At 41.1% G+C, this 14,456-nt stretch overlaps 1 protein-coding gene across 4 annotated transcripts in view; it reads left to right on the top strand.

Annotated features, from left to right (window-relative positions):
- The window catches only part of Ctps2 (CTP synthase 2), a 122,332-nt gene that overhangs the window by 71,885 nt on the left and 35,991 nt on the right, over positions 1-14,456 (top strand). For all 4 annotated transcript variants that reach the window (XM_057760125.1, XM_057760123.1, XM_057760122.1 and 1 more), the window contains exon 14: positions 5,827-5,923. In XM_057760125.1, coding sequence (XP_057616108.1) covers positions 5,827-5,923 — 97 coding nt within the window. The remainder of the gene's footprint in view (positions 1-5,826; positions 5,924-14,456) is intronic.

The following is a 14,456-nucleotide window of genomic DNA, read 5'->3' as shown; positions in this document are numbered from 1 at the left end:
CTATCCAGATGTCTCCTTTCAGTGTGGCTTCTGCATGCTTGTTCCCCACTGATATCATTTTGTGTGTCTCTGGATGAGCCCTTCTGAACCAGGCCCAAAGAGACCTCTCCTGGTCCCTCTCTGGTGACTCTCTTGCAGGTTCTCATTGTATTTTTCTCTTTTCCTTGCTGCTCTAGGTATCATTTGGACTTGGGATATGTTTCCCTTTCTCTCTCATCTCCAATATCTTTCTTCTCCATTAACTCCTCTTTTAGCTAGTACATCTTCTTTAGAGTATTTTTACATTTTCATACTTATATACAATACACCTTGATCATACATATCCAACCCAAATACCCCTCCTCACCCACTGGACCCTCCCCATCTTTATGTTCTCTTCTAGATCGCACATTTTTTTTAAAATGTGCATTTTTTCCTTTGAAAGCTTTATATAATATTTTTGATCATATTCTTTCCCCTCTACCAGTTCCTCTCAGATTCTCCCTCCCATGCAGATTTATGTTCTCTCAGAAAACAAACAAAAAGCACAGACACAAGCATGGAGTCTATTTTATGTTGACCAACTACTCCTAAGTATGAGGCCTGCCCTAGAAAATGGTTGATATTATCCGTGTCATTCCATTGAAGAAAATGGATTTTCCTTCTCCTAGTAGCTATCAATTGCAAATAACTTCTTGGTTAGGGATGGGACTTTGTGTCCACTTTCCCTTCTCCAGGCTGGGGTTTTATCTGACTTGAATTTGTGCAGGTGTTGTGCATGCTGTCACAGTCCCTGTGAGTTCTTATGTGCATCAGCTCTGTTGTGCCTGGAAAATGCTGTTTCCTTGGACTTGTCCATCACCTTTTGGCTCTTACACTCTTTCTTCCTCTTCTCCATAGTTCCTTGAGGGTTGACAGGAGGCGCATAATAAAAGCATCCCATTAAGTGCTGCCATAATGATTCTCAGCCTGTGGGTCATGGACTCCTTTGGGTGTCAAACAAGCCTTTCATAGGGATCACCTAAGATCACTGGAAAATGTAGATATACATTATAATTCATAACACTAGCAAAACTTAGTTATGAAATAACAACAAAAATAATTTTATGGTTGGAGAGTTACCACAAATGAGGAACTTTATTAAAGGGTCATACTGTTAGGAAGGTTGAAAGCCACTGTGCTAAAAAGTCTCTCTCTCTGCATATTGACAGGTTGTTGGTCTCTGTGTTAGTTACCACCTACAGAAAGAAACTTCTCAGATGAGGGTTGAATGATGCTCTGATCTATGGGTATAGCAATATGTCATTAGAAGTTGTTTTGTAGCCAGGTGGTGGTGATGCACACCTTTAATTTCAGCAGTGGGGAGGCTGAGGCAGACAGATCTCTGTGAGTTCAAGGCTGGCTTGGTCAACAGAACAAGTTCCAGGACAGCCAGGGCCACACAGAGAAACCCTGTCTTGAAAAACCAAAACTAACTTAATAAATATTTTAAAAAAATTTAAAAAGTTGTTTTGCTACTATGTTTATTTAGTGGAATAATAGTAATATGTTTTCCCTCTGGCCTATGACCTGTTTAGTCCTAGGTTCTTGACCTCATTAAAAGTGTCAGGTATGGTTTCCATATCATGGAGTGAGCCATAAGTCCAATAAAAAGTGATTGGTTACTCTCATAACATTTGTGCCACTATTGCACCAGTGGGCATCTCTTTCAGGTAAGTGACACTATTGTAGCTCTTCTAGCTAGGACATTTTAAAAATTCATGTGTTGGGACAAAACCGGACTCGCTGAACATAGTGGACAATGAGGACTACTGAGAAGTCAAGAACAATGGCACTGCGTTTTGATCCTATTGCACGTACTGGCTTTGTGGGAGCCTAGGCAGTTTGGATGCTCACCTTACTAGACCTGGATGGAGGTGGGAGGACCTTGGACTTCCCACAGGGCAGGGAACCCTGACTGCTCTTTGGGCTGACGAGGGAGGGAGACTTGATCAGGGGAGGGAAATGGGAGGCGGTGGCAAGGAAGAGGCAGAAATCTTTAAGAAATAAATAAATAAATAAATAAAAATTAAAAAAAAATTCATGTGTATGTGCCACAGTGCACCAGGATAGGTCAGAAGACAACTTGTGGGAATGGGTTTTCTCCTTCCACCATGTGGGTTCTGGGAATTGAACTCAGATCCTTAGGCAAGTATTTTTATTCATTGAGGCTTCTCACCAGCCCCTAACTAGAGGATCACCATGGCTCTTAAGCCTTAGGATTTCTTTATGTGTTATTCCAGGAGAAGGCCATAGTAACTATTTCTGAACATGGCATGGACAGTGTGAACTATTAGCCTTGTGAGACCTCAGTAATACATTTCACTCTCTGCCTTTAACTTATTTCATTAAAATTGTACAATGAACAGAGTCAATTGTTCTAAAAGTTCTGCAATAAAAAGTCAGCAATCTTCAACCCATTCTTTGATATCCTCAGTTCTACTCCCTCAATCTCAGGTTTCTAAATCATTGTTACCACATTGTTCTTTTCAAATTTCCCTTGGTGCGGGAGGAATATTTAATACCATTACATGACCAATGCATTTGTTTCCTCTCCATCCCCACCCTTACACTTCAGTTTGGGAAATGATTTTTGGTCTGGGGGTATTTAGAAATTTCATACCAAATGAGCACAAAGGCAACTTAAATTTTTTTTTCTCTCTCTCTCCTCCTTCCTCCCTCCCCTCTCTATTCTTAAACTATTTCTCTTAAAATATTTTAAAATTTAGAAATAGACTCTCATTTATGAAGGCTTCTTGTTCTTTTTTTTTAAATCCTCTTTTTTACTTCCTTTCTTTTTTCTTTCTTTCTTACTTTTTTTGAGACAAACTCTCTCTTTATAGCCTTGATTGTCCTGGAACTCACTATGTAGATCAGGCTGTGACCATAATTTAAGATTTGCCTACCTCTGCCTCTTGAGTGCTAGAATTAAAGGTGTGTGCTACCACAGCTGGCTCTTTTTCTTTTTTTCTTTTGTTTTTTCAAGACAGGTTTCACTGCTAGCCTTGACTGTCTCGGAACTTGCTCCATAGACCAGGTTGGCCTCCAACTCCCAGAGATCTGCCTGCCTCTGCCTCCTGAGTGCTGGGATTAAAGTCATACATCACCGTCACCCAGCCCCTTTGTCTTTTAAAAAATATTTAGTTATTTATATTTTATGTGTATGATTGTTTTGCCTGCTTGTATGCTTTTAGAGGACAGAAGAAAGCATCATATCTCCTGGAACTGGAGCCAAGGATGGCTGTGAGCTACCATGTGGGTGCTGGGAACCGAACCCAGGTCCTTTGCAAGAGTAACCAACACATGCTCTTAATTGCTGACCTATTCATCCTGTTCTTTTTTTTTTTTTTTTACTTTGTTCGCAATAGTTCAGACCAATATACTCTTTGATTATTATAGTCACTGGTAACGGATGCAATTTACCTTCAAAGTTGGACCTTATGTAGTAAACAAGGGTGAACTGATTGAAGAATCGTAGTGCACCTCTGACAAGAACCCAGGGAACTTTATAACCATAGTTGGAACTTGAATGGAACCTAAATGGAAACTGAGTCTCTGAATATAAAACTTCTTAGTCTGTAGCAGCTCGTGTGATCTTACCTGCCTTTTCTTAGAAAATACACACAAGCATTTATAAGCCTCTTGGCCTCCTAAACTGGGGGCTACCTTCTCTCACTTCACTCAGTAATACTTAATCTAGCCCTCATTAGCTAGCCAAAGAAGATAGGGAAGCCATGCTAAGAGTTAAGGGAAATTCAGAAATCAAGCACTCGTTTCAATGAGAGCTATAATCCAGTTTTCCCCAGCTCTTTCCCTCAGTGACTATTGGAGCTTGCTTGGGTCCCAGGGTTCAGATGGCTTCAAACGTTTCTTGGGACACTAATAAAATTAGGTATTTTCCTAGAAATTTTTTGTTTAAGAAATTCCAGTTGTCAAGGATTTCCTTTAGAGCTGTTTGTGGCTTTTAGGGTGTGTGGGGGGAGTGTAAACAATCTTCTATGAGAACCCTGAGTAATTTTATTAGAAAAGGTTGATTTACCCAACTGAAGTCTGATCTAACATCTTAAAACAACAACAACAACAACAACAGACATGGCTGGGTGTGGTGGGTGGCACAGGCGTTTAATCCCAGCATTCAGGAGGGAAAGGCAGACCAATTTCTGTGAGTTCAAGCCAGCCTGCCTGTTCTGTATAGTGAGTTCCAGGATGGCTAGAACTACATATTGAGACTCTGTCTCAAAAACAAACAAACAAATAAAAAACAAAAAAAACCAAGCAAAAACCATAAAACAAAACAGTTAATCATAGTAAACAGAACTGAGGAAAAGGAATTACCAGGTTAATGAAAACAGATTTTATTCTTAAACATCTTTCTAAGTTTTTGTGGTGCGACTCAACAAATCTGAAATTGTTTTCTTGGGGTTCGTTCGTTCAGTCATTCCTTCAGTTTATTTCTACTGTCCGGAAAGGCACACTGGTAAGGAAAAGTAACAACTGCCCTTCTCATCCAGAAGCAGGCAGCAGACAACTGCGAGAAGGGCAGTGAGGAGGAAAGGCCCTGTGCAAGGCCACAGACAGAAGCCTGGGGAGCTGAGCTACTCAGTGATTGCAGAGTTTACAAAGGTTTCATTTAGAACAAGGTGGTCTAGAGAGGTTCATTAATAGGACTTGACAGATTGGATATGAAGAAAAGGGAGCATTGCTAGATTTTTGACTCACAGAATGTACAAGACTAGGAAGAGGAGAAGAAAGAAGAGGAGAGGAGAGGGGAGGGGAGGGAGAGAGAGTGTTTGTGTGTTTGGTATATGTATGTGTTTGTGCAGGTGTGTGGCCATGTGCATACGCATGTGGAGGTCACAGATTGATGTCTGGTGTCTTTCTCAGTGGTTCTCTTAGTTTTTTGAGACAGGGTTACTTACTGAACTTTGAGCTAATTGATTTGCATAATCTGGATGGCCACGAGATCTCTGGGATTATACACGTATATGTGAGCAACCGCATCTGACTTTTATTGGGTACTAGGGATCTTAACTCAAGTCCTCAAGCCTGCGTGGGAGGCACTTTAATCATCTGAGTTATCTTCCAAGGTCTCCTCTCTTTGTGTTTTTTTATTTTTTCTTTTTTGAGGCAGTCTCACGTAACCCAGGGTGGCTTGGAATTCATTATGTAGCCAAAGATGATCTTGAACTTCTGATCCTCCTGCCTCTTCTTTGCTAGTGCTGGGATTGGATTGTAGGTGTTCATCACCATGCCTGGTTTGTAAGGTACCAGAAATCAAACCCAGGGCGTTGTGCATGCTGGGCAAGGGCTCTACCAGTGGAACAATATCAGCTCCCTTTCTTCCTTTTTCTTTCCTTCCTCTTTCCCTCCCTCCCCCCACCTCTCTCTTAGTATCTTACTATGTAACCCTACCTGGCCTGGAACTAGCTCTGTAGACCAGAGCTGGCCATGAACTCACAGAGGTCCTCTAGCCTCTGCCTCCCTAGCACTGGAATTACAGGTGTGTGCCATCATTCTGTTTATGGAGTTCTAGGGATCAAACCCAGGGCTTCACATATGCCAGACAAGAATTTTAGTAACCAGGCTATATACTTAGCTGACTTGAGCGGAAGATGAGAACGGTGGTAAGAGGTATGTACAATTTGGGAAGGATGTATTAGGTGGATGCTTTTCTCAGGAGCTCTGCAAGAACTGATCAGACAGTACTCAGGGAATGTTTTCTCAACAAGTGTTCCTCTAAAAATAAAGCAGAAAATATGGGGAATTACATCCTTGGAAGATGGTAAAGCTGAATTTGTTTTGTTAAAGGTGATCGACATGCCTGAACACAACCCTGGTGACTTGGGAGGAACAATGAGACTGGGATTAAGACGAACTGTTTTCACAACTGAAAATTCCATACTGAGTAAGTAGCCCAGAGCTTTGATTTGTATACCACACTAGGAGTGGTTCAAATGGCTGTCCTACTAACCTTTTCAGCGGCTTTCCAGCTAGCCTGTCACCCAGTCACCTGCTCTTGTTGACCTGTCACTTGAGGAATTCACTTTCTCCCCATTCAAGTTCATTTAGAAGAGTATTGGTTATGTACAAAGTGTTCCAGAGATCAAACGATAATTTGTGCCATACTATGTTTGTCCTGTCTCTGCAAAAATTCTCTTGAGAGCACTAATGCAAGTTTTTTTTTTTTTTTTTTGAGTTTATGGACCTACATTGAAAATGGCTTCCTCTTTCATTGTTTCCTTTTTGGGTGTTTGAGCCAATGTGTGATATGTGTGCTAGCCAGAAACCTAAATGAACATATTTGTACATTTCCACAATGGTAGTATTTATTGAATAACAAGATTTAGCAGTTTCAATGACAGAAATCGTCATAAAATTTACTTATGCCTACTTTGGTAGTTTGACTGAGGTGAATGCAAGTATTTTATTTCAGTCTTTTTAAGATTTTATTTTATTTATTTTTTATTCATTTTTTTTTCTGAGACAGGGTTTCTCTATGTAACAGCCCTGGCTGTCCTGGAACTCACTCTGTAGACCAGGCTGGCTAGGGATCTGCCTGCCTCTGCCAGGCTGTTTATTTTTTTAAGTCTTCTAGACTGCCTATCTCCGCCCCCTGCGTCTTTCTGTCTTTTTCTGTCTCTGTCTCTCTTTCTCGTGTGTGTGTGTGTGTGTGTGTGTGTGTGTGTAGGTAGGTCAGAGGACAATTTGCGAGAATCAGTTCTCTCCTTCAACTATGTTCCCCATTCCTGAACTTCCTGTAGAGAGGAGGATAGTTGTGTGTCTCCTAACTCTGGGAGTCCAGAGAGATCACTCAGTGGCCAAAAGCACTTCCCACCAAGCTTGATGACCTACACTTGATCCTGAGACCCACATAGTTGAAGGAGAGAACTGACTCTCGCAAATTGTCCTCTGACCTACACACACACACACACACACACACACACACACACACACACACGAGAAAGAGAGACAGAGAGACAGAGAAAGACAGAAAGACTGGGGGGGGGGAGATAGGCAGTCTAGAAGACTTAAAAAAATAAACAGCCTGGCAGAGGCAGGCAGATCTCTAGCCAGCCTGGTCTACAGAGTGAGTTCCAGGACAGCCAGGACTGTTACACAGAGAAACCCTGTTTTGAAAAATCAATAAACAAACAAACAAACAAACAACAGGTTTCTGTCCCTCCAGTAAAAGAATCCCTGCATAGGGAGAGAGAAGAGCCTGGCTTACTATTTTCCCGATCCCCACAGGGTTAATTATTATTTCTGTGGACCTTGTTTCATAGATTATCATATTATGTGAGAATATCTTCATGTTAACCAAACCCCCGAGCCCATAATTTAATTTACTAAATGTATCTTGAGTGCCTGTCCTGTGCATATGCACCATGCTGGATTCTGCAGCTCTAGCAGGGGCTGGACAGGAAGCAATCCTGTCTTCCCAGGGCCTCAAAACAAGTGAAAAAAAAAAACGACTGGGAAGGGCAAGGTGCTGCAGGGCCTGGAGAGCTCTGGTATCCAGAGCCATTCGTAAGAATACCTTCTGGGGCAGAGAATGGGGTTCAGTGTAGAGCCCTAGCCCCATGTGTATGTGACCCTGTGTTCCAGCCCAGCACCATAAAAACCAAGAGTTGGGTAGGATGGTACCGGCTTGTAATCTCAGCACTCAGAAGGTAGAGGCTGGAGGATTAAAGTCATATTCAGAACCAAGACCCTGTCTCAGGTCCCACTTCCAAATAAAGCAAAACACCTTCCTAACTGAAGGAAGAGAAAAATTGAAAATACTGTTTCCTTAAAGGATGGTCTAAAGCTTGGGAAAAGCATAGTGCTTCTTAGCAAGCTTGAAGTTGAACAACCAAGTAGACCAGTGAACAGCCTTTCTACAGGAGGCTTTTGTTCCTGCACTTTCCTTTACAAATGCAAGAGCTTTCTCTTTATGACTGTTCGTGCTTCTTTGCCTTTCAGTTCTTTTCAAAGTCTTTGAAACTTTGTTCTTGTAATTGTCTAAGTGAAAAAAAAAACCCAAAATGGTTAGTGAAAAAGGTGATCAAAATTATGTGTTGTGAAAGATTTGGTGATAATTGTATTAAACTTCTATAAAAAATCATTGTGTTCAATATATTTTAAGATTTTTATTGAGACATTGTTTCTCTGTGTAACAGTTCTGGCTCTCCTGCAATTCACTTTGTAGACCAAGCTGGCCTCGAACTCACAGAAATTCACTTCGAACTCATAGACATCTGTCTTCTGCCTCCCGAGTGCTGGGATTAAAAGTATATGGCCACCATTGCCTGGCTAGAATCTTTACCTTCTGAGACATCTCCATGACCCTGAATTTTATGAAGCTTAAACATAGCACCAAAGATATTTTTTATAGAGACATAAGACCTACAGCATATAATATATCTGTTAGTATACAATTTGCTGGTTTCATTGTACTCACAGAGCTGTTCAGCCATCACTAGAGTATCCACAAAGATGTCCTACTGTCATCAGTGTCAATTTTAGATCATTTTCATTACCTCCAATAGAAATTTCTGTACTGTGTTGTCACCTTTATTTCTACAGCCTCTGGCAGTCATTGATCCACTTTTTAAAAATTTACCTATTCTGGCATTTTAATGTAAATGGAACCACATGAAAGAAGGCCTTTTATATCTGGGTTCCATCACTAAACACATTGCTTTCAAGTTTCATCCATGATAACACGCATCAGTATTTCCTTTCTTGTAATAGCTATATAATAGTCCATTATGTGGTTGTATGACAACTTCAAAAGTCTGCTTACAAGCTTATGGGCTGTTTTTACTCAATGATTTATTAACCTTGATTGCTTTAATTTTATTCATGTATTAATTTTTGATATAGGGGCTAGTATATATAGTCCAGGCTGGCTCAAACTCACTGCGTAGTCAAGGATGACTTTGATCCTTCTGTCTTTCCCTTCTCTTTTGAGCTACCACTCCCAATTTAAGCCGTGCTGGAGATCACACCCAAGGAACTTGCTCTACCAACTGAGCCACATATCCTCAGTTTCCTGATTACCTTCATTTTAAATTGTGCTTCTTTCTTTACAAAAGGCAGGTGGCATATGTACCTATGGTCTTTAGCAAGCATAAAGTTTTTCCTCCCTACCTGGTGAAACTAGCTTCCCATGAGGCCTTTAGCAATGGCTGTAAGTGATAACAACTTTCCCCATTATTCTTTTGAATGTCTTTTATTAACAAACAAACAAAACCTTGTAATATTGTGGGCTTTTGGGTCCCTAGGTAGAATATTTATTTTGTAGGATCTTATTTTGTCACAAACTGAGACATTTATTTTGTAGGCTTCTTTTCTAGTCAGCACATTTTTGCAAGGTTGGTGTGCGCAAAATACATTTGCCTATGCTACCTGTAAAAATGATTTACCATTTTGAGCTGGGCAAGTGACACACACCTTTAATCCCAGCAGCTGGGAGGCAGAGGCAGGGGCATCTCTGTGAGTTCAAGACCAGCCTAATCTACATAGTGAGTTCCAGGACAGCCAGGAATACACATCGAAATCCTATTTCAAAACCAAAACCAAAAACTAGTGAAACAAAATGATTAAAATGATTAACAATTTTGATAGAAATTGTTTTTATGCTATCCTTTTTTAATTTCAATTTGATTTGTAGGCCTGTACTCAGTGCTTTGTACTTAGGGAGAAGCAAGAAAGTAAGAAGTCTTTAAAGAAGAAAGCTTGAATACTTTTCTATTGAGGGACAATTCTTGCTTATCTTATGTCACTCGTTAATCCAATAAGGGTTGTGAAAAATTGAATTCTCTCTTTCTGAGCCAGGGATTATATGTATAAATTTATGTGAACAAAGGTACCTGTGGTCATCATTTACTCTATTTATAAGAACTGTATTCATAAGAGTTTGTTTCTGTTCTGTGTCCTGTGTGGATGTGTTCTCTGAGATTGGGTTTTGTTTTGTTTATTTGTTTCAAGGGCCTTAGGAGATGAGAATGTAACTCAATTGATAGAATGCTTGCATCTGACTCATGAAGCCCTGAGTTCCATCCCCTGCACTGAATGAGCAGGACCTCCTGGTGGTGTGCATACTTGTAATCCCAGCACCTGGGAGATAGAGGCAAGAGGATAAAAAAAAAATTCAAGGTCAAGCAAGGCAGTGGTGGCCCATACCTTTAATTCCAGCACTTTGGGAGGCAGTGGCATACAGATTTTTGAGTTTGAGATCATCCTGGTCTATGGAGTGAATTGCAGGACTGCATAGAGAAACCCTATTTTGGAAAACAAAACAAAACAAAAAGCAAAAGAAAAATCCAAGGTCATATTCGACTATATAGCAAGTTTGAGGCCTGCCTGTCTCAAAGTGGGGCAAGGCCCTTTAAATAAAAGGGCCAATGGTAGTGTGTGTGGAATTGTCAAAGCTGGTTTAAAGGCCGTTAAACATCAGCTGTTTTTCTAAACTGTTTATGACTCTCTAAGTTTGTGTATCTGTGGTCTTTTCTGAACTTTGTTATGCTTAATCTCTATATTCTTTTATTGTAGCATAATTTTATGTATCTGGGTTTTGTGTCCGTTTAGGCATTTAGTATGTGTATATATTATTTTTTAAATTTAAGTTTTTTAATTTATTAAAAATTTCCACCTCCTCCCCTCCTCCCATTTCCCTCCCACTCCCCCACTCCCTCTCCTCCTCCCTCTCCAGTTTTAAGAGAAGTCAGGGTGCCCTGCCCTGTGGGAAGTCCAAGGCCTTCCCCCCTCCTTTTGAGAATTTCATCATGAGTGCTGTATTTACATCATTTCACTTCTCCCCAATCTCCTGTGTATGCATTTCAAATTCCTCAAATTCACAACCTCTATGATTATTGTTGTTGTTGTTGTGGTGGTGGTGGTGGTGGTGTGTGTGTGTGTGTGTGTAAAACCTACTGAGTCCATTTAGTGCTTACTTGTATATACATGTGTGTTTAGGACTGACCACTTGGGACTGGATAACCTGTCAACAAACGTCCTTAGAAAAAACTGAAACACAGAGAGAGTTGTAGTTTTGAGTCAGGGTCTCATGTAGCCCATATTGGCCTGGAACTCACTATATAGGCAAAGACCTTGACACCTGATCCTTCTGCCTCCACCTCTCACATATGAGATTACCAGACTGCTTGTCAGTCATTGTTCTGGTCTCTGTCTTCTTCCCCCACCCCCAGTAGTTCTTGTTTCTCGGGTTTGCTTTGAGATCTCGGGCTCAAGTGTTCTGAATGCTGAGGACTCAGGTGTGTACCAGCGTACCTGGCCCCGGGTATATGGTGTTTAATTGAGTTAAGGAGCCCTAATGTGCTGATTCATTTCCTACTGATAACCATTTCAGATTGGTTCCAGCGTTTTATAAGAAAAGTGCTGATTGGGACATCTCCACATGGGCTTTTTGTTCCTTTGAGTGTTTCCTTAAGATGAGTTTCCAGAAGTTGGGTTATTAGGTCCAAGGCTATGAACACTTTATGACTGGTAATTCTGCCAGATTGTTTGAACCCGATTGTTTGAAAGAAGGGTGAGTAAGTTCAGAATGACATCAGCTCCGCCATTGTCCCCCATTCCCTAGTTTTCTGCTCACATCATTAGTTTGCTTGCTCTGTTATCGAGATCAGAAGTTAATCTTCATTGCTGCCTTTGACTGCCTTTTTCCATTGCTACACAGGCTCTTTTCTTCCCCAACCAATTGTTGGTTTGCTTGAGTGGAGATTGCTTAGGTCTCAGGTTTTGTTAGCAGGGAGAGGTCTTCCCGTCCCCAAGTCTGTCACCCAAATGATTGAAACCAGTGGTTGATGCATTTTTTCTAATTAAGGACCAGCCATCACGCTGTTCAAGTAGGCAATATAACTTTATTGGTAGAAACCGAAGTTTAATCTTGTCTCATTTTCTGTGTCTTTTGAAAATTTCCCAACCGTTTGAGATAAAGAAAGCAAACAAAAATGAAAGGTCATTGTTGGTGATGGGCTGGACCAGGAGGTTGGCAGATTCGTGATCTGAACAAGAAGCAGTACATGGTAGGGAGAGGAGTGAAAGATGGCATTTCCTCACTTCCTGTCTGCCTGTTAGCTATCCTGCTAAGTGGCATAGAAGAAAGACCAAGCTACTTAATACAGCATCTCTGTTTTTGACAGAGAAAATGGTTGGCTGAAAGGCAAAAGAGCATCTGGGAGGTTGGGATAGTCAGAACCAGGTCATGTGACACTGTTCATATGTTGGCTTCTAGCCTTCTACTGAGTGCCTCCCTGGCCCTACAGTATCATTGTTAAAAAATTACTCTCTAAAATATATTTTTTTTCAGTAAAGGGGATTGAACTTGAGCCTCAAGCAAGCACTTTGCCACTGAACCACATCCCCAGTTCTTTTTACTTTTTTTATTATGAGATGGGGTTCTCATGGTAGGGTTTTTTTTTTTTTTTGCTTTTGAGACAGGGTTTCTCTGTGCAACAGTCCTGGCTGTCTTGGAACTCTCTTTGTAGACTAGGCTGGCCATGAACTCAGAAATCTGCCTGCCTCTGCTTCCTGAGTGCTGGCATTAAAGATGTGCACCACCACCGCCTGGCCTATTTTTTAAAATTGTTCATTTATTTATTTTCTATGACTGTCTATACCCATTTTCTTTCTTTAGTATCTAAGCACATTTTTAAGCACACTGTACCCTTTTAAACAGAGTTTGTTTTGGCCTGGAACTGACTTCTTGTGCTTCTGTAGCCTTCTCCGTGTGAACCAAATCTTAAACTGCTAAGCAGTGGCGAGGCCCTCCATTGTGTGGCTCCACTTAGCACATGGTGTGCCAGCTGGCTATGTCCTCTTCAGGTTGGTAAGAATGGAGCCTCATGCCTGTGGGTCCTGACTTGGAGCCGGTCTATTTGCCCCATCTCTGGGAAGCTTCTGGGTCCACACTGCAGTAGGCATTTCTACCTAGTCTCCCACCACCAAGTAGCTTGCCACTGCTCATAAACCCCATTCAAGTGCTCAGTGCCTTTTTAAAGAGCCATGCCTCTGTATGCCATGAGCACCGAGCCTACTTGGAACTTTTTTTTTGCCTGCAAATAATGACACAGGCACTTGCTATTAATTATAAAAGCTTGGCCTTAGCTTAAGCTTGTTCTCCACTACCTCTTATAACTTAACCCATTTACATTAATCTACATTCTGCCACATGGCATTATTTTTCTTTTGTCTCATACCTCCTGTTTTTTCCTCTGTCTCTCTCTGGTTAATCCAGTCTTTCTTTTTTTCCAGAGTTCTCTCTTTTCCTGGAAATCCCACCTATTCTCTTCTTGACTAGCTATTGACCATTTAGCCCTTTATCAAACTAATCAGAAGGTGCCTTGGTAAAGACACGTTTTTTTTACAGGGTAAACAAATATTCCACAACAAATGGGAATCAATTGGACTGGGGGCATAGCTCACTGTTGGAGTATTTGCCAATCATGTATGAGGCCCTGGTGAGCCTCTGCACCAGGGCGGGTTGGGGTGAGGCTGGCTTGAGAAGAGGGGAGCAAATAACCTTTGTTTTTTACAGGTTCTCTCTCTTCCCTCTGCTGCTGTCTTCTCTCTCTTTCTTAGATATGGAGGCTTGGGGATATAGCTCAGTGGTAGAATGCTTGTCTAACATCCACAAGGCTCTATCCTCAGCATCTGACAAACAAAATCCATGAAAGACAATAAAGCACTGCAGTGTAGGGTTGAAATCAGGATGATGTGTTTAAATTGTGATGTTTTATCCTCAAAAGTTTGACACACTGATCTGGAGAGGTGGCTCGATGGTTAAGAACACTGACTGCTCTCCAGAGGACAAGGTTAGATTGCTAGTACCCACATGGTGGCTCACAATCACCTGTAATTCTAGTTCCAAAAGATCAAATGCCCTTCTGGTGTCCTTAGGCACCAGACACTCAAATGGTATACATTCAAATATCTGATAAAATAAATAAAAAATATATAAAAATGGCATTAAAGCTGATCAAAATCATAAAATTAGGGAAGGGGAAGCTGTTTAGATATTGAAAATGAATGCATTATTTCATAGAAGTGGAAGAATGACATTGAAGTCCAAAAGTAGCAAGGAGAGGAGAAAGTTAGAAGCAGGCCCTGATTCTTTACTTTTGTTTTCTTTTTTTATGGTGTTGGGGATAGAGAACCTTGTGCATATGAGACATGTTCTCTCTGAGATACATTCCTAGCCCTTGGGCTTGGGGACTGCCTTTCACTATATAGCCCAGGCTTGTCTGGAACACTCCATCCTGCCTTTACCTCCAAGGGGCTGGGGGTTCTAGGCAAGTACTGCTATATTCAGGTCCTGATTGTGTACTTTCCAAGTACCAGGAATGAAGACACAATATGCAGCACTTCAGTTATTCCTGTCACACCCTCGGACCCAATGACCATTTTACACAGGACAGAATCTTTGTCATCCAAGT

This window comes from Chionomys nivalis, chromosome X (assembly GCF_950005125.1).
Source record: "Chionomys nivalis chromosome X, mChiNiv1.1, whole genome shotgun sequence".
Lineage (NCBI taxonomy): Eukaryota > Metazoa > Chordata > Mammalia > Rodentia > Cricetidae > Chionomys > Chionomys nivalis.
This window is presented reverse-complemented; position numbering and strand designations above follow the sequence as displayed.